The sequence below is a fragment of the Saccoglossus kowalevskii genome, chromosome 5, assembly GCF_978046115.1.
Source record: "Saccoglossus kowalevskii chromosome 5, keSacKowa6.1, whole genome shotgun sequence".
Classification (NCBI taxonomy): domain Eukaryota; kingdom Metazoa; phylum Hemichordata; class Enteropneusta; family Harrimaniidae; genus Saccoglossus; species Saccoglossus kowalevskii.
The window spans coordinates 7,742,519-7,769,339 of record NC_140645.1 but is presented as its reverse complement, the minus strand read 5'-3'; the positions used below and the strand labels follow the sequence as shown (position 1 = coordinate 7,769,339).

General features: G+C 36.6%; 1 protein-coding gene across 1 annotated transcript; it reads right to left on the bottom strand.

The window, feature by feature from the left end:
* Positions 1 to 1,991: 1,991 nt before the first annotated feature.
* LOC102803430 (hemicentin-1-like) lies at positions 1,992 to 21,858 on the bottom strand. Its single transcript, XM_085499107.1, has 27 exons — positions 21,691 to 21,858; positions 21,229 to 21,555; positions 20,061 to 20,342; positions 18,729 to 18,992; positions 18,337 to 18,600; positions 17,499 to 17,762; positions 16,520 to 16,783; positions 16,145 to 16,408; positions 15,780 to 16,043; positions 13,825 to 14,088; positions 13,262 to 13,525; positions 12,887 to 13,150; positions 12,443 to 12,706; positions 12,088 to 12,351; positions 11,592 to 11,855; positions 10,495 to 10,758; positions 9,481 to 9,744; positions 9,074 to 9,337; positions 8,034 to 8,297; positions 7,625 to 7,888; positions 7,053 to 7,358; positions 6,573 to 6,860; positions 6,174 to 6,302; positions 5,856 to 5,871; positions 3,058 to 3,131; positions 2,885 to 2,962; positions 1,992 to 2,367 (listed from the first exon to the last, which is right to left on the bottom strand). The coding sequence occupies exons 1-26, from the start codon at positions 21,728 to 21,730 to the stop codon at positions 2,925 to 2,927; spliced, it is 5,988 nt and encodes a 1,995-aa protein (XP_085355233.1). The 5' UTR covers positions 21,731 to 21,858; the 3' UTR covers positions 1,992 to 2,367; positions 2,885 to 2,924.
* Between the last annotated feature and the right edge of the window lie 4,963 nt (positions 21,859 to 26,821).

The window sequence follows — 26,821 nt, the reverse complement described above, 5'->3', positions numbered from 1 at the left end:
GCGATGGAAACTAAGCTGATTGCAGTTGACATACAAACAACAACACATCAACAGGTGTTCGTTTCACCATTAGAAGTGAAACAACATAGTTGTAATAAGAATTCCATCGACGGAGTTATTATATATTTAAAATCAATGTGTTTTGTAACTGATTTTTTCAGTGTATATGTCTGGTTATTATTTATGAATGTTTCGTGGGAAAAAAATACGATTTGTTTCCACGTTGATTGTTTCATTTACAATTGAAATGCAGCATTGGATTATCTGTGAACGGTATTGCCACGAAGTTTAGGGGTAACCCATTTGGCAATTGGGGAGGGAACTGGAATAATTTGGAATGCTGCAAATATTGTATTCTTGTTCCCCTAACTTCACATTATACAGAACCATTTGAAGATTTTATCGGCTGTTCTCCATCAACAATTTCGAACTAGTAACTGTCGTGCTTATTGTTTATTGGTGTCGCACAGCACGCAAAGTGGTTCGCAATTTATTGGCCACTTGAGGGCGACTGTACTGTAAATACTGCGGATTTGAAAGTCAAGTATGCCATTCGTCTACCTGATGGTGGAATTAAACTGAGACAATCGTTGTTACTTGTGTCTGTGTGCGGGGTTGGCGTCGCGTAGAGAATTATGTATAAGCAAAATGTTATTGTTTATGCCTTAATATTCAGGGTCGATTTTTGTTATATAGCAACGCATTGATACATCATTAGGAATAATTGGGGTGCAATATCACCGCACATTGTGAAACATTGTGCCATCGGCTAAACAAGTCAATTATGAAAGGTTCAATAGGGTCAACCCACGATGACTTAATTGCATGAATACAATATATCCTGTATTGTAAAGCAATGCCCTGGAAACACAGCTAAATGGAGTCATGCACAGTCTACCGCCCACTGAAGCAGATATGTCATTAGTGAGGTCACGTGTATGTAATTCATACTACTTGTTAGTCAATAATGTAATGTTTTCTAAGTAACACAAGAAGCCATTTTGTGATGGCAATTGATGGTGATTTGAAGGCGTTACCAATGTGCAAAATCGTTATTCTCAGCCACAATCCGCCTACTAGTTTATAATTGAGAAGTATAACCTAAGAAACAAACAACTTGCAACAAGTAGGCCATCTTGTGTTATAAAGTACTGTTAATTGTATTTAACAGAGAGCAGGCAGATATCTTTCAAGGCTGACGATGTGAACTCCATACTATGACGTAGCTACTTTTCACTGTATAGCTGGTTTGTTAAACAGTATGTACTGTTGTAAACCACACTACATGTCTGGATGTGATGAGTCAGAAGCTGCACAACACGTTTATATTTTATTTTGTTTGTTAAATTAAAAAAAACAAAAACAATGACTCATAGATTTATTGTGGACGATCCAAAGGAAGCGATGTCTGGTATTTTTTCACGACTTACCAGTGAAGGAACGCAGTGTTCTCCTCCCCACCCGGTTAATGCGCGATGTTATTGAAACGGAACGTGGAAGTCGTTTAAACATGTTCCGCCTAAACCTTACGAAATGCAAGCATATCAAATGACCACACATGATTAGGTGTCTGACTACATGTATTGGCGATAGATTCCTGAAACTGATTGCTGAGGTTGTAGAATAACTCTCATACTCGTATCACCATGTTGTCACTATATCGCGGCGTTGCTAATGAAATACGGGTTAATGTTTTTGGAACCAGTGTGTTGCCAGTACCCACAGTGTCAGTCCTATTTCTTTTGATGAATAGCTTAAAATAAAATGTTAACTACTTTGCCGGCTAAATTTCTTTTATGACGTTTTTTTTCGTGTACTCGAGCCATTTCCCCCGATGAAATGACGATTTGTAAAGATTGAAGCACGCTTTAAATTGCTTTACTGCTGCACGTACTGAATGCCAAACCCTCACAAGACAGAAGATTAAAAATGGACCTCTAAGTGTTCTAATAACTCACAAACACCACAAAAACAACACAATATGCGGAGTATCGGATCTGTATATTGTAACTGTTTACTTGTTTTCTCTGTACAAATTGCGTAATCATGATTTAGTATAAAATACAAATGACTGTTAAAATAGTAAGATATTAATAATGTAATGTAATAATGTAAATTATAGTAGTAACGTAATATTTCGACGACAATTGTGATATGTAACCATTTATATGGATCACTGTTCGCAATTTAACTTTACATGAGAGTAAAAACATGTAATGACTACAGGTTGTCAAGCAAATAATGATTTTCTCGGCAGCCATTACGTCAGCCTGTCTCTGGCGAAATCAATTATCGTTCACCGTCCTACTTTGTATTGCCATACACCGCGAAGTTGTTCTCCATGCACCATTTGTCACCACTTGATTACTGCAATCGACATGACAATGCTGACATAAGTAAACTGATGTTAACATTCAATGAATTCACAGTCCCACGTTGTGAATAAACACATGATAGTGATTAGAACGGCGGTCGTCGCACTGATATACTAGTATGAACTCCATATTAACAAAGATGGTGACTTTCATAGTTGCCCAGAGCAAAAAAACGAGTTTAACTACGCCAAGTTTAACTTGGGAAATTCTTGGGATGATTACAATGCTCCGAAAGACTAAATAGTTTGTGAGAGCGCAATGGATTATGGGAAAAACTATATTTATGAACACGAATCTTGAATATGCGTCATGAACGACCATCGCCCTATAATGGTTTGATATGTAAATTAAAGCGAAGAGGTCGTCACCTGCGCATGCACGGGAATTGAGTCCTAAGCGACGATAACAACGTAAGCTGAAAACACAAAGGCTCATGAGTAGACGCTTGTTTGTATAAAAAGACACGCTATGACCATCTGACGTATGCGAAATATAAATATGAAACATACCTGTTCTTTGGACTTTACAAGTGTTTCGTCAACAGTAGCGTCAATTGTCATCTAATTTGAATGTTGTCATTGATGTTTCTGATATAAAGAAAGCAACAAACAATTGTCAGTGCGGGTAATGTAACTAATTTAAACTAATAATTGGCATGAAACCAACAAGCAAGTAATGATACCTTCGTGTTGTTTATCGACTCTGTCACTTGAGGCGGCGGTCTTTTCGATTTGGCTGAAGTCTCGGTTCTCACTGCTGAAATGGAAAACATCCACAATTACTCACCTACATGGAGTAAACATTAAATGATGGTGCGTTTTAATTTATTTGAATAAATATCGCGCAACTTATCATTTATCTCTTAAAAAGAGAAGTATTTGTCTAGCATACACACACTTTGTTAAAACTTGTACGTTCGACCACTTTGCTGCCACGGGATGTTTAGAAGCGAACATACAGCAATTTCCACGTGAAATTACGTCGTACCGCGAATGTATTAGTAAGGGCAAATCATTGAAACTGCTGTATATTTACAAACAGGTATGAACTCCGTAATATTTTTCTAAAATAAATCAAGAAAAAATGTTTTCTCGAAACAAATCTAACTTGACGGGTTATGTTATATCTTTGTTCGACAGAGTCTCGTGTATTAACTCCGTAATATTATTGCAAATATTTAACTATGCAGGCTTCAAGTTCTCAAACCTGTTCAATCGAAACCTCTACTTTATGGTCTAGCTTATATTGGATATCTAAGCTGCATAAAACACCATTAAAGCCAGTTTTATGGCAACTTTTCAACCAAATAACTTTCCAAGATTTTGACTTTTGTTAATTCTACCATCAAATAAGGACTTCAAGAATACTGGGTTGTTATATTTCCCGGAGTTGTATTGATCAAATGAGGATATTGCACAAATACAAAAAAATTGTATGATGACTTCATATGTACAGTGATACACCAGGGAAACATTGGAATGGTTTGACATCAAGACAGAAGTAAAACAATCATGCAATATGTCATTTTTTTTTAATAGTGGACGATTGAATAATGATAAGGAATGGCGAAAATTGCGAAACAGGAAATAGATGGAAGTTTACATCAAAGTTAAATTTCGAAGATGATTTGGCACTAATATCATCCACAAAATAGCATATCCAACAAAAAATGACAGGTTATTCACAGAAGCTAATCGAGTTGGCCTAAAAGTGAATTCACAGAAGACAAAAATAATGAAAATTAATGCAAGAAATGTCGTGGTGAAGTTCTTGAAGATGTAACTGGGTGCAAGCTTTACCAAATCAGGAGGAGGAATTGGATATATTGAAACGGAGTTTCAAAGAGGAGAAGTGCATTCATGCAGCTCAATAACATATGGAGCAGTAACAAAAATTCAAGAGAGCAACTATACGTAAACAGTACAAATCATTGGTGTTGTAAGTGCTGTTATATGGATCTGAAACTTGGCAGATTGCTAAAGGTGACAAAAGAAAACTCAATACTTTTCAAACAGAGTGTTAAGAAGCATATTGATAGTAAAATGGCAACACCATGTTAGGAAAGAAGAACTACTATAAACAGGATTGGTATGGAGGAACTGAGCAGTATAGTAATGAAGAGGAGATGAAAATTTATTGGGCACATCTTAAGAGAGGATTCTACAAGTATATGCAACACAGTATTGACATGGACCCGAGAATGGAAAAGGAAACGTGGTAGACCCAAAACAACTTGGCAACGCATTGTTGAGAAGGAAAGAAATAAGGCTGGATGGAAGTCATGGGCGGAAGCCACAGTCGCAGCAGCTGATAGGACAGAATGGAGACGTTCGGTGGAGGCCCTACGTCAACAATTTGTTTGAATATATTTTATTCGTGGAGTTTGGCGACATGTCGTTCAACAAATCATCTGTATTTCAATTTAACCTTATTGTGCTTCTCTGATGGCCGATTTGTTTATTTAGGACTCATATGAGGCAAACGTTCTTAGAAACTTGTAAAAAATAAAAAGATACAGGGAGGCGAAATCATTCAATTTTACGTCAAGGTATATAGATTATGTCCTTTCCATCAACATTGATTATCTTCATATGATACATCCACGTGAACTCTCATACAAGTACCTTATTCTCTATGAATTTGAAACAGTGTATGACAAAAGAAATGATTTTCCTTTGTCCTTTGTAGTAATGTATCTTTTTCATGCATATGGTGCATATATTTCTCAGCTTCATTATTATGCTAGAGTTTACACTGGATATAACTTGAAAATCGTCATAGACAGTTGTATCCTTAGCTGCTTACTCAAGCTTCTTTTTAAGTGAACGTATTATCTCAACATACAAGCGTTTAAGCGGCAGATATCATACACTGGTGACAAACACGTCAAATCACCGATTTGGCAGGTGATTGTTTTCATTTAACAACATTTATTCTATGTTGAAGTTCCCTTCATGAATTGACGACTCAAATTGATATATGGCGGTGCTACTAGTAGTTGAAACCCACATATCATCGTTTTGTACATTTAATTGTTGTGAATGGTATGAGACTATTTTTTTGCTCGTGTAGCACATTCATTTCTGTACGTTGTCGAAATCTCTATACGATTGTTGATTTTTGATTAATGGATGGTATTCATTGATCCCTATTTTCCGACATAATATCACATCTACCTGTAGAATTTTGCAATCAATTCGCAAAATGTGTTGAGCAACCTTACATACATTTCAATTGACGATTTCCGATGATAGAAATACAACGTATAAGGTGTAATGATATAAGCTTAGAAAACTCTAAATTAGTTAATTGTTATTGTTCCCCAAATATACTTCAAATTATCTTAGACCCAGGACCCGCTACATGGGAGATATACTGAGATGAATGAATACGTCAAACCACACTGAATTTATTTTCCAAATAATGAAATCTCTCTAAGAACATCATAATATATAGTAACATTGTAGTGTCAATACTCACCCGTGTTTGGTGATCACTGTGAAAAAAAGAATGAAAAATAAGTGTATTTGGAATACATAGTTTCTGGCAGGCTAGCTTGGGTATAATTCCATCGTTATCGAACTATTATTCAAAGTAATGATGATGATGATGATTATGATGATGATGATGATGATGAATGTGTTACAGAGCTAAAGTTTGAAGTTGTTCCCTGGTTGGTTTCCATTAACTGTTACTTCATAAATTCATATATAATCTAAGACATAAAATGTACATTTAAATCTAAAATACGTTTACATGCCTAGTAGTTTGGTAATGTGGAATTTTTAACCAACTCACCCACAGAACGGCTCTTTCGTTTTTTGTTAATCCTCGAATAAACAACATAGATAATAACAACAACTGCAACAACCACCGCAACAATTACACCAATTATAACAGCCAGAGACAATGTAGATACAGTTGGTGCTGTAAACAAATATACTTATAGTTGTAAAATGTTGGGATTTTTTAAAAGGCAGTGGTTGTCGCGGCGCGTCCTGTTCGATATGGAACTTATAGCGACGTATACAACGCGTGTAAAATACATTGTTTGTTACACGAAATTCGAACACGCGCTGCGCGGCGACCACCGCCGCGCTTTAAGCAACGCTAATAATATCACTGACTTGCGGTTAATTGTCACTTTAGTTCAATTAGGTGATTTGATTTGAATTACGTAATATGATTGTCACTCACCAGATTCTGATACATATAATTTAATGACAAGACTGTGTTCCGAAAATATATCGCTTACAGCAATACACGTGTATTTCCCTTCGTTTGTCTTTGCGACGTCTCTAAGCGTCAACGTCGATGTAACGAGCGTACCATCTCGTACAGTGGTGACGTCTGAAGCGATGGATTTCATATTAGTATCCTTCCATACGACGGATTCAACGGATGGGTTAGAATCTACTGTACACACCAAGAATGCATCTTCGTTGTGTTTCACTGTGACATCCTCACCAGTGATCAAAGGAGAATCTACAAGGACAACATCAGAAAGACGAATATAATCAATTGCACACACCGGGATGAGATATTACTGAAAACACAGCACTCAATCAACTCATGATCTTGTGATAATTGTAACACATAGAGCACAAATGTGATTTAGTAAAATGTTTTTCTTTATTTTTCTGTTGACGAAATATAAACAACTCAAATAATACTTACAATATATTTGAATATCCAGTTTCGTACTTTCTGGCTGAAGTTCTGTATTATCATAAAATGTAATATATGATTTACAGTAATATGTTTCATTTAATTTACTACTAGCAGTGTTGATGACATTGATAAAGATAACCCCGTGTTCATTTATGTCTTCACGTATTACAGTATCTCCATCAGTAACAGTAACACGGTATAACTCCATCTTGTAAGGATCTGGGACACCACCCGATATTGAACACGTGATGTTAAATACATCTCCTCTGAGAGGTGGCTCTGAAGGGCCAGTGATACTAACATTTCCAGGATCTGTGAATATGCAAATTAGGAATGATAAAGTGTATCTACCACAATAAGAATATAAACAGTTATACACCACTATCTGCCGAGTGTCTGTATGTAATAATAACAACTACAACACAATATGTATGTTCTATTAGATTCCATAATTCAATATAGTATGTTAATAGATGGCTACCCATAGTTTATAAAATAAGAGATTGGAAACTTTAAAATGTTTTATTAATTAATTTTGTTCGTTTTCAAATCAGAAATACAGCAATAGGTATACTCACATTGTACATTTAAATACTCTGATGCACTTGTTGATCCATCACTACCGTCATGAAATGTATTAGTTGCAGTACATGTATATATCCCTGTAGAATCACGTGTTATGTCCATTATTGTATACACTCCAGGGATATGTAAATCTACGCCGTCTTTGTCCCACGTGATATCAGCAGTCATTGGGTTAGCATCCAACACGAAGCAGGTCATCGATATATTATCACCTTCTTTGCCAACATACGGCATCGACAATTTCACAGTTGGAGAGTCTGGTGGTGAGATATAGCATTTACATAATGAAAATTAATTGATGTACATTTCATTTTCATGTGCTTATGCAAATTATAACAGTTGTCTTTAAGGAAGATGTGCAACATACCAACAAATCATTAGAAAAAAATCATCGTTACCTACATTGAACATCAAGATACTTCGTGACATTCACAGAACCAACGCTACCGTCGTAGAATATGTTTACAGCTGAACATGTATAATTTCCTGATGCATTTCTTGGGACGTTAATTAACTCAAACAGTGATGTAACACCGAGATCTATTCCATTCTTAAACCATGCGATATTTTCTACCATAGGATTGGCATCTTCTACAGAACAATTTAATGTGATATCGGAACCCTGTTTGGCGATTTCCGGCATTGTCACACTCACAGACGGCAGATCTATGTATTCAAATGTGTTAACAATGTAATTTCCTGGAGGTATTTGTTTGTTCACTGTACTGGTATGTGTGTATAATTTTATATAATCCTCCGTTTTTTCGAACGAATGTGACGTCACCGTGGACGAGTAACTCCTCGTATAGCAGCAGTAAAAATCCGAGCCACAGAGAGTCACGAGTCAATGATGAAATCACATGAGGAGTACCGGAAAATTGTATATTTACATATTCGTAAACACAGTATTCTAAGCGAAGATAGAGTCAGTCGGCAAAATTTAGGCAAGGTTAGGTTACCGGAAGCATACTATTTTTTGTGTTTAGTCTAATGTAGTTAGAATTTCTTTTGATTAATTTAACTTTTTTATACGACTTTTAACTTACAAATTATTATAACTTTAAGCTACTCTATTTTAGTATAAATTAATTTCACTGAAAAGGCAGTTTTGGTGTTTTGTATGAAGTATAGTTTCAATGATTCTTGGCGAGTTAAATAATTTTTACTGGATTTTATTTCGACTAGTGCATCCTTTCTGCGTAAATACCAAAACTTAATTTCAAGTAAAAAAGAGTACATTTCAGAAGTTAAAACTATTGCCTCGTTACAAATAGTAAAATTATTTTTGAAATTGTGAAAATTATATTTGCTCGGATTGTTCAAGCATATATCCAAGTTGTTAATTAATGAAATACAGTCACCATGGCGTTAATGAAACGTGACTGTATAATATGCACTACATGGTTTTTAATATTTAAATAAGAAACACCTATTATACTCACATTGTACATTTAAATAATTTGATGCACTTGTTGTTCCATCACTACCGTCATGAAATGTATTAGTTGCAGTACATGTATATATCCCTGTAGAATCACGTGTTATGTCCATTATTGTATACACTCCAGGGATATGTAAATCTACGCCGTCTTTATACCACGTGATATCAGCAGCCATTGGATTAGCATTCAAAACTAAGCAGGTCATCGATATATTATCACCTTCTTTGCCAACTTCCGGCATCGACAATTTCACAGTTGGAGAGTCTGATGGTGAGATATAGGGTTTACATAATGGGAATTAATTGATGTACATTTCATTTTCATGTGCTTATGCAAATTATAACAGTTGTCTTTAAGAAAGATGTACAACATTTGAACAAATCATTAGAAAAAACATCGTTACCTACATTGAACATCAAGATACTTCGTGACATTCACAGAACCAACGCTACCGTCGTAGAATATGTTTACAGCTGAACATGTATAATTTCCTGATGCATTTCTTGGGACGTTAATTAACTCAAACAGTGATGTAACACCGAGATCTATTCCATTCTTAAACCATGCGATATTTTCTACCATAGGATTGGCATCTTCTACAGAACAACTTAATGTGATATCGGAACCCTCTTTGGCGATTTCCGGCATTGTCACACTCACAGACGGCAGATCTATGTATTCAAATTAGTTAACAATGTACATTTCCTGGAGGTATTTGTATAGATATATGTGTATAATTATATATAATCCACCGGTTTTCGAACGAGTGTGATGTCACCGCGGACGAGTGACTTCTCGTATAGCGACAGTAAAACTCCGAGTTGCAGAGAGTCACAGTCGAAGATGGCGTCACATGAGGAGTACCGGAATCTTGTATATTTATCATATTCGTAAATCAGTCTTCTAAGCGTAGATAGAGTTGGTCGACACAATTTAGGTATGGTTGGGTTACCGGAAGCATACAATTGTACAATTGTTTGTGTTTAGTCTAATATGGTTTGATTTTTTTCGATAAATTTAACTTTTCTATACGACTATTAATTTACAAATTATTATACTGTAAACTACTTTAGTTTAGCATGAATTAATTTTCACTGAAAAGACTGTTTTTGGTGTTTTGTGTGAAGTCTATTTTCAATGACTCTTGTTGAGTTGAATATTTTTTTTACTTTCAGCGTAAATAGCAAAAATGAATTCCAAGTGCAAAAAGTACATTACAATAGTTAAAACTATTGCCTCGTTTCAAATAGTAAAATTATTTTTCAAATTGTGATAATTATATTTATTTTTCATTTGTTCAAGTATACATCCAAGTTGTTAATCAATGAAAAAAGCAGTCACCGTGGCGTTAATTAAACATGACTATATAATATGCAAACTGGTTTATATTATTTAAATTAAAGAACACCTATTATACTCACATTGTACATTTAAATAATTTGATGCACTTGTTGTTCCATCACTACCGTCATGAAATGTATTAGTTGCAGTACATGTATATATCCCTGTAGAATCACGTGTTATGTCCATTATTGTATACACTCCAGGGATATGCAAATCTACGCCGTCTTTATACCACGTGATATCAGCAGCCATTGGATTAGCATCCAAAACTAAGCAGGTCATCGATATATTATCACCTTCTTTGACAACTTCCGGCATCGACAATTTCACACTTGGAGGGTCTGGTGAATAGCATTTGAAGAACGAATATTGAAAAAGTTAACATTTCGTGACATTACGATTTAAAGTGGCAATGATCTAGCTGGTAACTACTAATTTTGTTATGAAACAGCTCACGACAAACTTCAAATGTATTAGTCCGCCATTTTAAAACCAGCTGGGTTTGCTAAAATGTTACTGACAAACCTGAGGCTTGCTCATACTGGTATCATATTTTATAACACAGTTTTAAATACAAGCATGCAATCTTTTGCAAAAAGTTATTTTCAAGACACAGAGAATTACATCTGTTGGTGATCAATTGTGACCCGCGCCTTGATACAAATGATCATTAATGTTATCAGGAATGACATGATAAGCACCAGTGTTGCCAATCATAAACTGTATGTGTATTTCTCATAGCTTTAGAAATACAATTTTGTATGAGGATGACTTACATGATCCAATAAATGAGGAATAAAATATACTCAAATTGCAAAACAAAACATTGTTCGAGATCCACTCACGAAATGTGATACTTGTATCAAGTTTGACTGACATCGGCCAGTGTATTTTCATGAAATCCGTGCTATGTGGGACAATATCATTTTTTTATCCAACCATGGCCAACATATAAATTACTGGTTAATTTGAATAAAAATAAGAAACACAAGTAATAAAAATAATATATAATATATATATAGTCTGAGGTCGAAATAAACAACGTGCCACGGCAATCCATCATGGTTACGATGATCCTATTTATTGCTGTGAAATTGTTGTACGATTACACTCTCTCTCCCGCAAAGACACCGCTCATTCAACTAAACTCCATTTCGAATAAAACGTTACCTACATTGAATATCAAGATACTTCGTGACATTTCCAGAACCAACGCTACCGTCGTAAAATATGTTTACAGCTGAACATGTATAATTTCCTGATGCATTTCTTGGGACGTCAATTAACTCAAACAGTGATGTAACACCAAGATCTATTCCATTCTTAAACCATGCGATATTTTCTACCATAGGATTGGCATCTTCTACAGAACAACTTAATGTGACATCGGAACCCTCTTTGGCGATTTCCGGCATTGTCACACTCACAGACGGCAGATCTACGTATATAAATTCGAAGATGAGTGCATAATATTATGCTTGTATAAGAATTATTCTATAAAACAATTTACATGAAACGTCAATAATAATATAGTAGAAATTTCTTCTAATCTTCTAATGCATTTATTTTCTGATTCTCTGGTCAATAAAATGTCATATACTCCTGAATTGTTATTGAAATGCTAGGTTTACACGAATGATGTGTATGATATGTATCTCCGCGGCACTTACACTGAACATTGAGATGATGAGTGACATTATAGATTCCAATACTACCATCATAAAACGTGTTTATTGCAGTGCACGTGTAATTTCCAGTCTCCAATCTCGTTATATCTGTCATCTCATACACTGTGGGAATATGTAAATTAACTCCATCTTTGAACCAGATGACGTCATCGGTTGTTGGATTGGCATCTTCCACTCTACACATTAGCGTTATGTTTTCTCCTTCCTTGCTAACAGTTGGCATGGAAACGGTAACATTTGGGGAATCTGGTAAAGACATTTGTTACAAGAGAAGTTAAGCTTCGTATCATAAGAGTGTACTACGAAGTACTATATTGTAAAACAATAGAACACTTACACTGAACATCCAATATAATATGATTACAACCAGTGGCATCTATATCGTTCCAGAAAGTATTACGTGCACAACAGGTATAGTTCCCGGTATCCTGTCTTTGAACGCCATGTATTTCCAATCTCTCGCCATAAATGATGCCACTGAGGTCGTGCTTCCAGTAAACAGTCGCATATGGGTTCGCGTCAACATTGCAATATGCGTAGTACGAATTCCCTTCAACAACGTACCATTGCGTTGACGCATTGACAGTGACGGTGGGCGAATCTAAATACAATGATGTTAAAAGTATTCAGAAAATGGGATTCCTTATAATGAATTTAATGAAAGACTAAGTAGGAATGTGTTATTGGTTTTTGTAAAACATTTATTGGTTTTCCTTGCATAAGCAAATGAGATGACTAACTAGTCTTAGAACATAATTAATATTACTGTTCGAAAACGTACACTGTACATTGATATTTATAATCTGTTCCGCTGAGCCCAGTTCCTCGTCATACAATCTGTTAGACGCACTGCACGTATATGTACCAGTACGATTTCTGTGGACTTCATCGAAGTGTAGTTGGGACTCATGAAGAATAAAACCATTCGGGTATTTCCACGTTATGTTTGCATTCGGATTGGCATCGGCTGAACAGTTCGACGTGAAATCATATCCCTCTATCACAGTCCCGTTGTTTTGATCAAGCACTGTGAGAGTCGGTGGATCTAATGAGACAAAAAATAAGCCAGACGAGTGTAAGAACGACCTCAGCTGAAAAGAAATCATTTAATTTTAATTTTGTTAACGTTACATGATGACACAGAAAACGTACTTACACTGGACATCATGGTAGGAGGTGTAATTCACACTTCTGATCGTATTATCGTGTAATATGTTGACTGCTGTACACGTATAATATCCAGTGAATTCTCTGTTGATGTTTACGATTTCGTAGACTGCAGGGACGTTGAGATTAACTCCGTCTCTTAACCATGTGATGCTATTAGGCACAGGATTGGCGTCGGTTACAGAACAATTGAATATGACGTTCATGCCTTCTTTGCTGAATAATGGTACGTTCACTTCCAATAATGGGGGATCTATTATAATAATTTGGAGAAGATTTACATCATTGTACTTTGCTACAGTTTAAAGCGAGGGAGTCGTCACCTGCGCATGCATCATATGGCCATAGCGTGTCATTGTTTACAAACAAGCGTCTAACCATGAGCCTTTGCGATTTTAGCATGTGTTGTTATCATCGCATGGGACTCAATTTCCGCGCATGCGCAGGTGACGACCCTCCCGCTTTAATTTCCAATATTTTTATTATATATGCTTGATATTTAATAAACAAAACGTTTAAAATAGACATATCCTAGTATGGTAGATTACTTACATTGTACATCTAATTTTATATAGTCCGAGTCTGTCCCCACATCACCATTCCATAGCGTATTGTTAGCATAGCACGTATATATACCCTGCTGATCTCGTTTGACAACATTTATTTTTAATTCTGCACCAGCTATAATGTTATGCATTTCATCTTCCCAGTAAACAGTAGGAAGTGGATTGGCGTCTACATTACAGTATGCATAGTAAGAACTACCTTCAATCACAGTCCACTCACTGGATACGTTGACGCTGACGGAAGGAGGAGCTTTAGAAAAAAATCATGGAAACAACACATTCTGAGCTTAATGAGTGATTGTCGTTGAGCAAGTGCGTTAGATTTTCGTGTCAATAAACATTGCATTATTATACCAGTATTTCAATTGCCTGGATACTTTGTGCTGATTGGACTAGAGCGTGTTTTTAATTATACAATACACAAGATACCGCGGATTTCCATGTGTGTCCCAAACGTGAATATCACTCAGTAGGGGTAAATACTGCTGTGAAATGAATTCGGCATTTTTTTTACTTCCGTCTAAATGAGTTCGCTCGCTATCCCTGGATTGTTGTCTACATTTAAACTTGAAATGCAATCTAGCGTACGTCATTATTCAGTGTTTGTACTTATTTTAAGTATGTCGATTGGAGCCAATTTTCTACACTGCTCGATGTAATTATAATCGCTGTATGCTAGTTCCAATTTTTATTTTACCACGACTGCAAGTGAGTAGAACGTTTATGGTGCCATATCGCATTTGTGCATGGTTTTTGTTTCTTTAAAGTTCACTCCATGCCTCAGAATTTATAAAATGAAGTTGGTATAATATGATGGCAATGAACGACCGCCAATGTCGGGTGTACTATTCGAATTTGAACAATTCACTCTGTTTACACACTCGTCCACACTTATGTTTTATATGCCGTGGATTGTACAGGATGTCATTCGTATACACGCCCTCGGTGGTGGTTTATTGCATTATGTTATACGTCACATATACGCCTTGTATACGTCACGTACCGCGTCGATATGTGACCGGTTTATAGTGTTTAAACATTGAGCGTTAGTCGGTTGAGTATACAGTACTAGTAATAATATAAACATATGTAGTGAGAATGAGATTGTCATCATTTTATAATTTCTCACAGAATCGAGTGCATTATTGAAACATTTATAAGTTTTAATCATGTAATAAACGACCTTACATGACATGTTAATTGACTTATATCATTCTAGAAATTGTTTTGATGTTTTCATAAGACATCCATATATTTATACGCATTCAGTTAAAGTTGCTTCACCACAATGCAAATGTAAGAGAATCACTCCAAGAACACAGCTGATTTAGCTAGAAAATGTGAAATATATAAAGTACATATCGTACTCTCACTTTCTACCCCGCTGAGTAACTTTTGTTCAAAAAGCAAGCTCATTCTAGGAAAATTTAAATGTTAATACTACGATAAAGACTTTCCAGTTTCGAAATTGTGAAATTCTTTCGTTTTTCAGAAGAAAAAAAATGAAAAAAAGTTTCTGACAAGATAATTTAGAAATTTATATTAGGAATATATCATAACGAAATGTATTTCCTATACACCCATAAATACTTTTCATAATTACCGTTTACACAAGAATAATACAAAAAAAGATAATTTGCATATTCTCTATATGTTTGCCTTTTATTTGTCTTGAAAAAAGATGAATGATACTACAAACTATGTAGTGTATTCAACAACTCATGTACGAACAATAACGTTAATAAATATAATTTTAATTGGTAAAAATACTGTATTTTCTGCATAAAAACGAAAGAATTTAACAATGTCGAAAATGGGAAGTATTTATCGTAGTGTTTGTTAAATTCGCCAATTCATCCACAATCTCCATATTATATGGTATTGTGTATATGGAGATCGGAGAAACATAAACATACAACATACAAATGTCATAAAACTTACATTGTACGTCTACGTATATGGTCTCCTCAGCCGAACCGTTCACGGCATCATACAGTATATTGAACGCCTTGCACGTGTACATTCCTGTATGACGTCTTCCAATCTCAGTGAACGTCAGTTGAGAACCTTCAACAGTTTGTCCGCTGGGATATGTCCAAGTTATTGTAGTTTGTGGATTCGCATCTGCCGTACATGATGCGGTGAACGTGTTTCCCTGGATAACTTTTCCACTATTCTGATTGTTCACAGTTATACTCGGAGGATCTAGGAGGAAAATTAAATACAGAATGCAATAATGTTATATTAAGTGAAAATAAATTCAAGGATTTATTCTACTCTTTAAAGACAATCTTTATGGCACTTACACTGTACGTTGAGATGATAAGTGACATTACGGATTCCAATACTACCATCATACAACGTGTTTATTGCAGTGCACGTGTAATTTCCAGTCGCCAGTCTTGTTATATCTGTCATCTCATACACTGCGGGATTATGTAAATTAACTCCATCTTTGATCCAGGTGACGTCATCGGTTGTAGGGTTGGCATCTTCCACTCTACACATTAGCGTTATGTTTTCTCCTTCCTTGCTAACAGTTGGCATGGAAACGGTAACATCGGGAGGGTCTGATAACAGAACGATTTATGATGAGGAATATTTGTCTAAAACATTTTAAAATGTACATATCGATACATTGTAATAGTGTCATTGTATGCTAGTAATACGAGTGTACTCACATTGGACATCCAATATAATATAATCGTAATCAGTTGCATCAATACCGTTCCAGAAACTATTACGTGCAAAACATGAATAGTTCCCGTGATCCTCTCGTTGAACGTCACGCAATTCCAAGATTTCTCCGGAAGTAATTACACCGAGTTTGTCTTCCCAAAAAACTGTTGCCCGTGGGTTAGCATCAACTCTGCAATGTGCATAGTAAGATTTTCCTTCAATGACATACCCTTCCGTTGACATATTGACGGTAACAGTAGGCGGATCTGGGTATGCGATTGATAATAAGGAAATGTTAACTTTTATTGAATGCAATGAATGATTTAAGTTGTAGTAACTGAAAATGGCAATATCACTAGTGAAAGAGATTTCTACGCGTCTGGCTCACAATGATAGACACAGTGGGCATAATTGAAAGCATGTGTTTGTAGCCATTAGACATATTTATCCATTTATTATTTCCTACCGAATCTATCACACTTTCTATAAATGTAATTAATTAAGGTGTAGTGACCGTCACGCCACACACTGTGTGAGAAATGTGTCTCATATGAACAAAGAATGCGAATTTGCCTGTTGCGCAGACCAACTATCTTTAATTCGGTAATCAGGTTAAAACTCATACTTATGATTCGAAAAGCGCATTGCATTGTGGGGAAATCAATGTTTAGCATCAAAAATATCACACATGAGCGACACGAAAGTGTTAAATTGTTGCTACTATGAAAGTTCATTATTTGATTAATTGAGAGAAATTGCAAAGAAAAAAAATGCGCAATTTAGGGTCAGGTGAATTTAAAAGAGTTTTAATTACTTACATTGTACATTGATATTTATAATTTGTTCCGCTGAGCCAAGTTCATACATCGTACTTGTTTAATATAAGTTTTTTGTAAAACATTTATTTGTTTTCCTTGCATAAGCAAATGAGATGACTAACTAGTCTTAGAACATAATTAATATTAATGTTCGAAAACTTACATTGTACATTGATATTTATAATTTGTTCCGCTGAGCCAAGTTCCTCGTCATACATTCTGTTAGACGCACTGCACGTATATGTACCAGTACGATTTCTGTGGATTTCATCGAAGTGTAGTTGGGACTCATGAAGAATAAAACCATTCGGGTATTTCCACGTTATGTTTGCATTCGGATTGGCATCGGCTGAACAGTTCGACGTGAAATCATATCCCTCTATCACAGTCCCGTTGTTCTGATCAACCACAGTTAGAGTCGGTGGATCTAATGAGATAGTGATTAGTACGATATTTTACTTAAAAAAAGTTTTCAAAATAACTTGCTAGTTTTGAAACTCGCCAAATTAGTCTCATATTTTGAAAATTCAGTATTCTACGACAATATTTTGATGCATTTATCAAACAGTGGAAATAACCGTAGAATTTCATACACGAGTTTTTCAGAATGATTCCAAATTGGAAGAGCATGAAACAGGCGATTACAATAATCGACAAAACAATCCACAAACAAAACAGGACAACTGAAACCACAACTTTGTCAAATCAGCAAGAGAAAGTAATACAGACCGCATGATTTACACGAAGTGATGTCAGCTAATTCGTATGTGATGTCGTACGTATTCGTACAAGTATACAAAGTCTCTCTGCTTTACACGTGGCGCCGCTATCATTGTCTTATAGCGGGGAGTCGTCACCTACGCATGCGTCAGATGGCCATAGCGTGTCATTGTTTACAAACAAGCGTCTACCCATGAACCTCTGCGCTTTTAGCATGTGTTGTTTCGTCGCTTGGGACTCAATTCCCGCGCGACCGCAGGTGACGACCCTCTGGTACTTACACTGAACATCGTGGTATATAGTGTGACTTCCACTTCCTGTAGTATTATCGTGAAATGTGTTGACTGCTGTACACGAGTAGTATCCAGTGAATTCTCTCGTTATGTTCATTATTGTGTAGACTACTGGTACGGTGAGAGCAACACCGTTCTTTAACCACGTGATCTTCTCAGTATTTGGATTGGCCTCCGTCACAGAGCAGTTCAGTGTTACGTTTTCACCCTGTCTGCTGAAACGTGGTGCACTAACTTCCACCAATGGAGGATCTGATGGAAAATGTACAATTATTATTCAAACGCACCATCATGGCACATCTAAGTATAATTGGAATTACATATGGTTATTTTTTACTATAATAGCAAGTGAACGTGCAGACACACAAACATTAACTCACATTGCACATCCAAGTCAATATATGCCGAGTTCATCTTGACCATGCCATTAAATAATGAGTTGTTGGCATAACAAGTATAAATACCGCGTTGATCTCTAGCGACCGCATTTATTAATAATATTTCGCCTTCAATAATGTTATGCATTGTATCCTCCCAGAAAACAGCACCTTCCGGATTAGCATCAACGTCACAGTGTGCATAGTATGATTGGCCTTCTACGGCGTACCACTCCCTGGAACCGTTGACGCGTAGACTAGGAGCATCTGGGTAGAAATATTATCAAACTCCAAATTATTTATTTTAAAACATGAATATTACACCTTACGTAACATAACATTGTCGACATTAAATGTGTTGACAGTAGTAGCAGAGTATACAGTGATGTTGGTATTGGAATATGCACAACATTTAAGTACACACGTTTTGACCAGGGAAATAGAATATATGTTTATAACCTTCAGCCAAATAAATACAATAAGAAAACATCGGAATTAGTAATAAAGAATATACATGCAGCATTTGAGTATTTCGAGGAATGTTTTATTTAATGTTGTACTTTGATAGAATCATGATTTATTGTGAAATAGACACGTTTTGTCAACAAACATATTCATTCGAGAGACAAATTAATTAAAACGGAAATACGTATGGTTGCCTTAGTACATGTATTTGTTATTTTAAATACAATCACACTAGCGTGTTGATGAGATTTATATTTGACTGTAAATGATAAATAATATCAGACTCAAGTATTAAAAACATGTCAGAAACTAATTCACTATTTTTTATAAAAAAAACCACACACCATTACGTAAATTGTAACCAGCCTGTCTGCATTACCCCGTTAATTAATTAGTATTGAAAATCCAACGATATCCAGAAAACGAATAGATTGGAATCGATAAATATCAGGAGAGGCCGCTTGTATTTTTTTTAATATGTTTATTTGTCGTACGATTGATACCGAACCGTTCATCAAAGTGTAGGTCAAATTAGACATTAATCTTTAAAATTCAATTCAATGTGAGTTTTATTCGCTTTGTTCCTTGTAGTAAGTGTACCAAAATGACTCCACACACTTTAAATATTCATAATCGCCTTTACGACCCTACCGCCGAAACAAATAGTGAGTACCTTTTTTGTTACTTTTCCATGGCCAAATTTGGCTTCATCTCAATTATTCGAAATATTAACATCGAAAATAGATTTGTCAGTTTCATAGCAAAAACGCCTCTCAACATCCACCAATCATATAGTTATTACCATAGTGGTATACATATAAACGACTATACGTGATAAATAGGTTGGTTACCTCAAATAAATAAACTTACATTGCACGTCCATAGTCATTGAACATGAAGTTAAAACAATCTGCGTCGATAGTAAGGTGTGGTGTTCAACTTGACATTTGAACTCTGCTCCGTTATCTGTCTTATTTAAAAACGTCGTGAAAATATTGGCCTTGTTCGGTGTACGGGACACCTCAACGCCGTTTTGATACCACGCTAACTCACTAGGGGCAGCCTCTGATAAGTCGACACTGCACTTTGCCGTGACATTGTCACCAGAAACTACAGTGTACGATGGTTCAACGTTGCATTCCGCTCTGTTTTCTGAAAGTCAGAAGTATAAATGCAGTCATGATTGTATATGGGACAGCCTGTATTGATGACGTATACGTATTTGTGTTTCCAATAAAATGCACCAACCCGCTTTATAGTATGAATATTAAGGTCAGTGGAATGGAACTCAAGCGTCAGTGTCATGCTTACTTATCAAAATACAATAAGTAAAAAATGCATTTACCTTATATACATAACTGGAAATGACCCGTACATCGAATGCTTGGAATAACAATGACAGTACGTCAGTAGCTGCGACTGCACTATGCCCCCAACAAACTTACCGTTCCCTATCACTTTCGAGTTGTACGTCTGCATGTGTGTGTGTGGAATTCTGATGCCTTGCACGTAGCGTTATTTACTGTATGTCACATCTATCCGCTCCCTTCTATAGTTACTCATAAGTACCATCCAGTACATGTTACGACCTGATGGTGACTACCACAGAGTTCTAAAGCTTTTACGAAATGTAACTCGTTGCATAATTTGTTGTAATGTGTGCTGCTTTTTATTTAAAATTTTATTATTTATATAAGTATTTTTTACGAGAAATGCCATTCATAATAGCGGACGCTGGTACAGGTATACTGATACTTAAATATGTGAGGCATGGTTGGAAAAATGTCTCGGTTAAAATACTACGTACAAAGTCACCTGTGATGCAACGACCCGAACATGCCTTTTGTATTGTTTTTAAATACGAATTTATTAAATAGCACAGTTATCGCACCGCGTAATGTTCACCACGTATCTCACGAGAATTCTACATCGCATGTAACAAATACTTTTGTTTAGTTAACACTACATTCAAACAAGAACAGTACTACACTGACTGACGCATTCATTTGTTGATGACCATTGTGAAAATAAATCTTACCTAGAACATACAAGTCTGCTTTCGCTGTGATGTTATCCGCCTCGTCACCGACAAAACATGCATATGAATCACGATCATTTCGTGAAATGTTGTAAATTCGTAAATTATATTCCTCAAAACCGCCTTCGATTTTATATTTTCCTGTAAACAATGGATCTACTAGTTTGTGGGTCGATACTAGCGTCGTTCCTTTACTCCATTTCACCCATCCAGGCTGTGGCGACGTAAAACTGCAATTTAATAAAGCTTCCGATCCAAGTAGAGCAATTGTGTCTTCTGGTAATGACCTGAATGGCTCATGCTGTCCGCGTGCAAATGTGAATATACCTGCTCAAAATGGACGAAAACAACATTGGTAACATTACTTCTAATATTACTTTACCTTCCCGTACATAATACTAGCCAGTGCTGTATGTCTGCTAGCAATTACACTAAATTCACGTGATTTGATGCATACCATACCTAATATTGCCGCTTGTAATATACAATACTTGCACTCCATTATCACGGACGTTTGTGCTGGAGGTGAACGCCAGGTGTAATTAATTGACTCATATAGCTCTTGCGTATATGCCTACACTGAACGTTAGTGGCGCTAGTATGATCTACAGCCCATATTCATCGCAACCACTCCAATAAGCTGTCAAATCTGTTTACGTTTAACTTGCATGCGCGTGCGCAGTGACTGTTTGACAAGAACCGGTCATTCGCACCCGATAACAAAATAAGGGCGTTATGTGTTATTGTTAATAAAACAACATTGTCACAACAGTTCGTTAGCAAGTTCTGATCAGTGGGAAATATTTGATATCGGACATTCACAAGCTGGTTGGCGTAATTGTAATCATATGACGTCACAGTGTGATGGTCTCTATTTATACGTGTATGTCATAATCACGATACACAAATAATTATGTGGCTTTTGTTTTTATGCAGCTATAACGTAGAGGGCGTCAACACTGTGATATGAGACACATAAATACATATACATATATATTAAGTGAGCATACCCGGCAAGTTATTTCCAGCCCAGCGATATCAGGCATGGGACGATTTAAACAGTATATTTCTTTGGTATGGCGGGCTGACTCGCGTACTTTAGACAAGTTAGATACTTATTGTCAACTTAAAATTACTATATAGAACCAGAAAGGTTTTCTGTTCATATTCGAACCCACGTGCAATCACTAGCTCGGCTACGATGTTCATTACATTGTTTACGAATTGCAAAAAGACAGAGGTCATCTAGAAAGAGATCAACGTACGTACGTGCGAGCTTTGCAATATGAATTCTATTGAAAACATGTTCCATTTTCAGTGTTTTATTAGAGTGTAACTTTTGTAATCACATTAGATGTCTCTATATCCAATATTACTACTGCACCCCACCAACTGTAAATAAATTTATCGAAAAAACTCAAAACTCAAAATGGTGTACTTCTACAGCATTTAGCTGCGTTTGTATTTAATGCTACGAAACTTAGAAGGGAAGCCGCCAAAATATTGTAAATAATTCAAATATTTTGTATTTAATGTTTTAAATGTATCATTTAATGTATCAGTTACTAGATCCTATATTGATAACATAATTGGCATTGACGAGATATTTGTAGATTAGACTAAATATGAAACGGAACACTATTTTACGTCATTTGTGTTATTTCTATCCGAGTCACGCTGTCCTGATTGTCGTCTGATTTATTCGAACCAACAGGCATTATAATTTTTTTGTCTATAGTCATTTTTTTTCTTTTAGTTTACTCAGACATACTTCAAAATAAATAATAAAAAATCGAAAAAAAATCAAATTTTGTGAGATTATTACAGACAGATTATTAAAGCAGACATATTTCTGCACACCTGTCTCGCTACTTTCGGGAAAGTGTTCTATTACAATGTAGTTTGATTGTAACCCGGGCAAGGTGAATTCTCCGAGTACCGACTGAGTGTGCCGTTGATGGCGTGCATGCAATACGTTGAGAATGATATTCGGTTTGAACTTTGTTTTTTTAAAATGATTATCACGCGTTGCTTATTTTAAACATCATATGATAGAATGCAGATGTTCTGTTTATTGCCGCATTATTACGGCGACTTACGTAGATATGCTGACAAGACGCCGTAACTTACGTAGATGCGATGATAGGACACTGTGCCTTACGTAGATACGCTTACGGGACGCTGTGTAACTTACGTAGATACGCTTACGGGACGTTGTAACTTACGTAGATACGCTTACGGGTCGCTGTGTAACTTACGTAGATACGTTTACGGGTCGCTGTGTAACTTACGTAGATATGCTTACGGGTCGCTGTGTAACTTACGTAGATGCGCTTACGGGTCGCTGTGTAACTTACGTAGATACGCTTACGGGTCGCTGTGTAACTTACGTAAATGCGCTTACGGGTCGCTGTGTAACTTACGTAGATACGTTTACGGGTCGCTATGTAACTTTCATAGATACGCATACGGGACACTGTAACTTACGTAGATACGCTTACGGGGCGCTTTGTATCTTACGTGGATACGCTAACGGGACGCTGCAACTTACGTTGATGCTATGATAGGACACTGTGCCTTACGTAGATACGCTTACGAGACGCTGTGTAATTTACGTAGATACGCTTACGGGACGTTGTAACTTACGGAGATACGCTTACGGGTCGCTGTGTAACTTACGTGGATACGCTTACGGGATGCTGTGTAATTTACGTAGATACGATTACGGGACGTTGTAACTTACGGAGATACGCTTACGGGACGTTGTAACTTACGGAGATACGCTTACGGGACGCTGTGTAACTTATGTAGATACGCTTATGGGACGCTGTGTAACTTACGTCGATACGCTTATGGGACGCTGTGTAACTTACGTCGATACGCTTATGGGACGCTGTGTAACTTATATAATAACGATATAATGCCGAGACACGTCTACACATTGACAGATGTGTATAATCAAAAATAGTTTATGCTACAATAAGGTCGGCCGGGTGACTCTTTGAAAAATGTATTAGCACCGGTCACTGGTAGCATAGTTGTCGTCGCATCAAGCTCATGATTCGTAGACCCAAGTTCAACCCCTACCGTAGTCTGAACATCAAAGGGTCGACCCCTACCCTGGGTGAGTGTGCCACAGCCTCAATGTGAATGCGACTTACGGGAAATCTTGGTTAAGGTCCGTTTGTGTTCGACCGAGCCTGTCAGCATTAAACAAAATGTCATTTGACAGAGAAATAGCCACACAGCCCTGTCATGTAGTCCCAAACATGAATATGACTTCTGTGGCAAAATGGACTATGTGTCAGCATGAATTCTATTGAAAACATGTTCCATTTTCAGTGTTTTATTAGAGTGTAACTTTTGTAATCACATTAGATGTCTCTATATCCAATATTACTACTGCACCCCACCAACTGTAAATAAATTTATCGAAAAAACTCAAAACTCAAAATGGTGTACTTCTACAGCATTTAGCTGCGTTTGTATTTAATGCTACGAAACTTAGAAGGGAAGCCGCCAAAATATTGTAAATAATTCAAATATTTTGTATTTAATGTTTTAAATGTATCATTTAATGTATCAGTTACTAGATCCTATATTGATAACATAATTGGCATTGACGAGATATTTGTAGATTAGACTAAATATGAAACGGAACACTATTTTACGTCATTTGTGTTATTTCTATCCGAGTCACGCTGTCCTGATTGTCGTCTGATTTATTCGAACCAACAGGCATTATAATTTTTTTGTCTATAGTCATTTTTTTTCTTTTAGTTTACTCAGACATACTTCAAAATAAATAATAAAAAATCGAAAAAAAATCAAATTTTGTGAGATTATTACAGACAGATTATTAAAGCAGACATATTTCTGCACACCTGTCTCGCTACTTTCGGGAAAGTGTTCTATTACAATGTAGTTTGATTGTAACCCGGGCAAGGTGAATTCTCCGAGTACCGACTGAGTGTGCCGTTGATGGCGTGCATGCAATACGTTGAGAATGATATTCGGTTTGAACTTTGTTTTTTTAAAATGATTATCACGCGTTGCTTATTTTAAACATCATATGATAGAATGCAGATGTTCTGTTTATTGCCGCATTATTACGGCGACTTACGTAGATATGCTGACAAGACGCCGTAACTTACGTAGATGCGATGATAGGACACTGTGCCTTACGTAGATACGCTTACGGGACGCTGTGTAACTTACGTAGATACGCTTACGGGACGTTGTAACTTACGTAGATACGCTTACGGGTCGCTGTGTAACTTACGTAGATACGTTTACGGGTCGCTGTGTAACTTACGTAGATATGCTTACGGGTCGCTGTGTAACTTACGTAGATGCGCTTACGGGTCGCTGTGTAACTTACGTAGATACGCTTACGGGTCGCTGTGTAACTTACGTAAATGCGCTTACGGGTCGCTGTGTAACTTACGTAGATACGTTTACGGGTCGCTATGTAACTTTCATAGATACGCATACGGGACACTGTAACTTACGTAGATACGCTTACGGGGCGCTTTGTATCTTACGTGGATACGCTAACGGGACGCTGCAACTTACGTTGATGCTATGATAGGACACTGTGCCTTACGTAGATACGCTTACGAGACGCTGTGTAATTTACGTAGATACGCTTACGGGACGTTGTAACTTACGGAGATACGCTTACGGGTCGCTGTGTAACTTACGTGGATACGCTTACGGGATGCTGTGTAATTTACGTAGATACGATTACGGGACGTTGTAACTTACGGAGATACGCTTACGGGACGTTGTAACTTACGGAGATACGCTTACGGGACGCTGTGTAACTTATGTAGATACGCTTATGGGACGCTGTGTAACTTACGTCGATACGCTTATGGGACGCTGTGTAACTTATATAATAACGATATAATGCCGAGACACGTCTACACATTGACAGATGTGTATAATCAAAAATAGTTTATGCTACAATAAGGTCGGCCGGGTGACTCTTTGAAAAATGTATTAGCACCGGTCACTGGTAGCATAGTTGTCGTCGCATCAAGCTCATGATTCGTAGACCCAAGTTCAACCCCTACCGTAGTCTGAACATCAAAGGGTCGACCCCTACCCTGGGTGAGTGTGCCACAGCCTCAATGTGAATGCGACTTACGGGAAATCTTGGTTAAGGTCCGTTTGTGTTCGACCGAGCCTGTCAGCATTAAACAAAATGTCATTTGACAGAGAAATAGCCACACAGCCCTGTCATGTAGTCCCAAACATGAATATGACTTCTGTGGCAAAATGGACTATGTGTCAGCACTAGCACTTGCAATATGCACATACAAAAAAATGTCAGAAGAGACAACAGTGACACTCAATGTCCAGAACTGTGGCCTGGCACAACAAATATTTGAAAAAAAATGTATTAGTTACATCGGGCCAATAATTATTGTTTTATATAACTTAGACATTGAACATTAGATAGCGTTAATTCTATAAACATTTATTTCTTTTCGGAGACGTCTTTTTGTGATTCATTATGACACCTGCAAGTTCCTATCTGCAGAGCGATGTGCGAGGGCGCACTTTAACTAAGACTGAAACTCGCCAT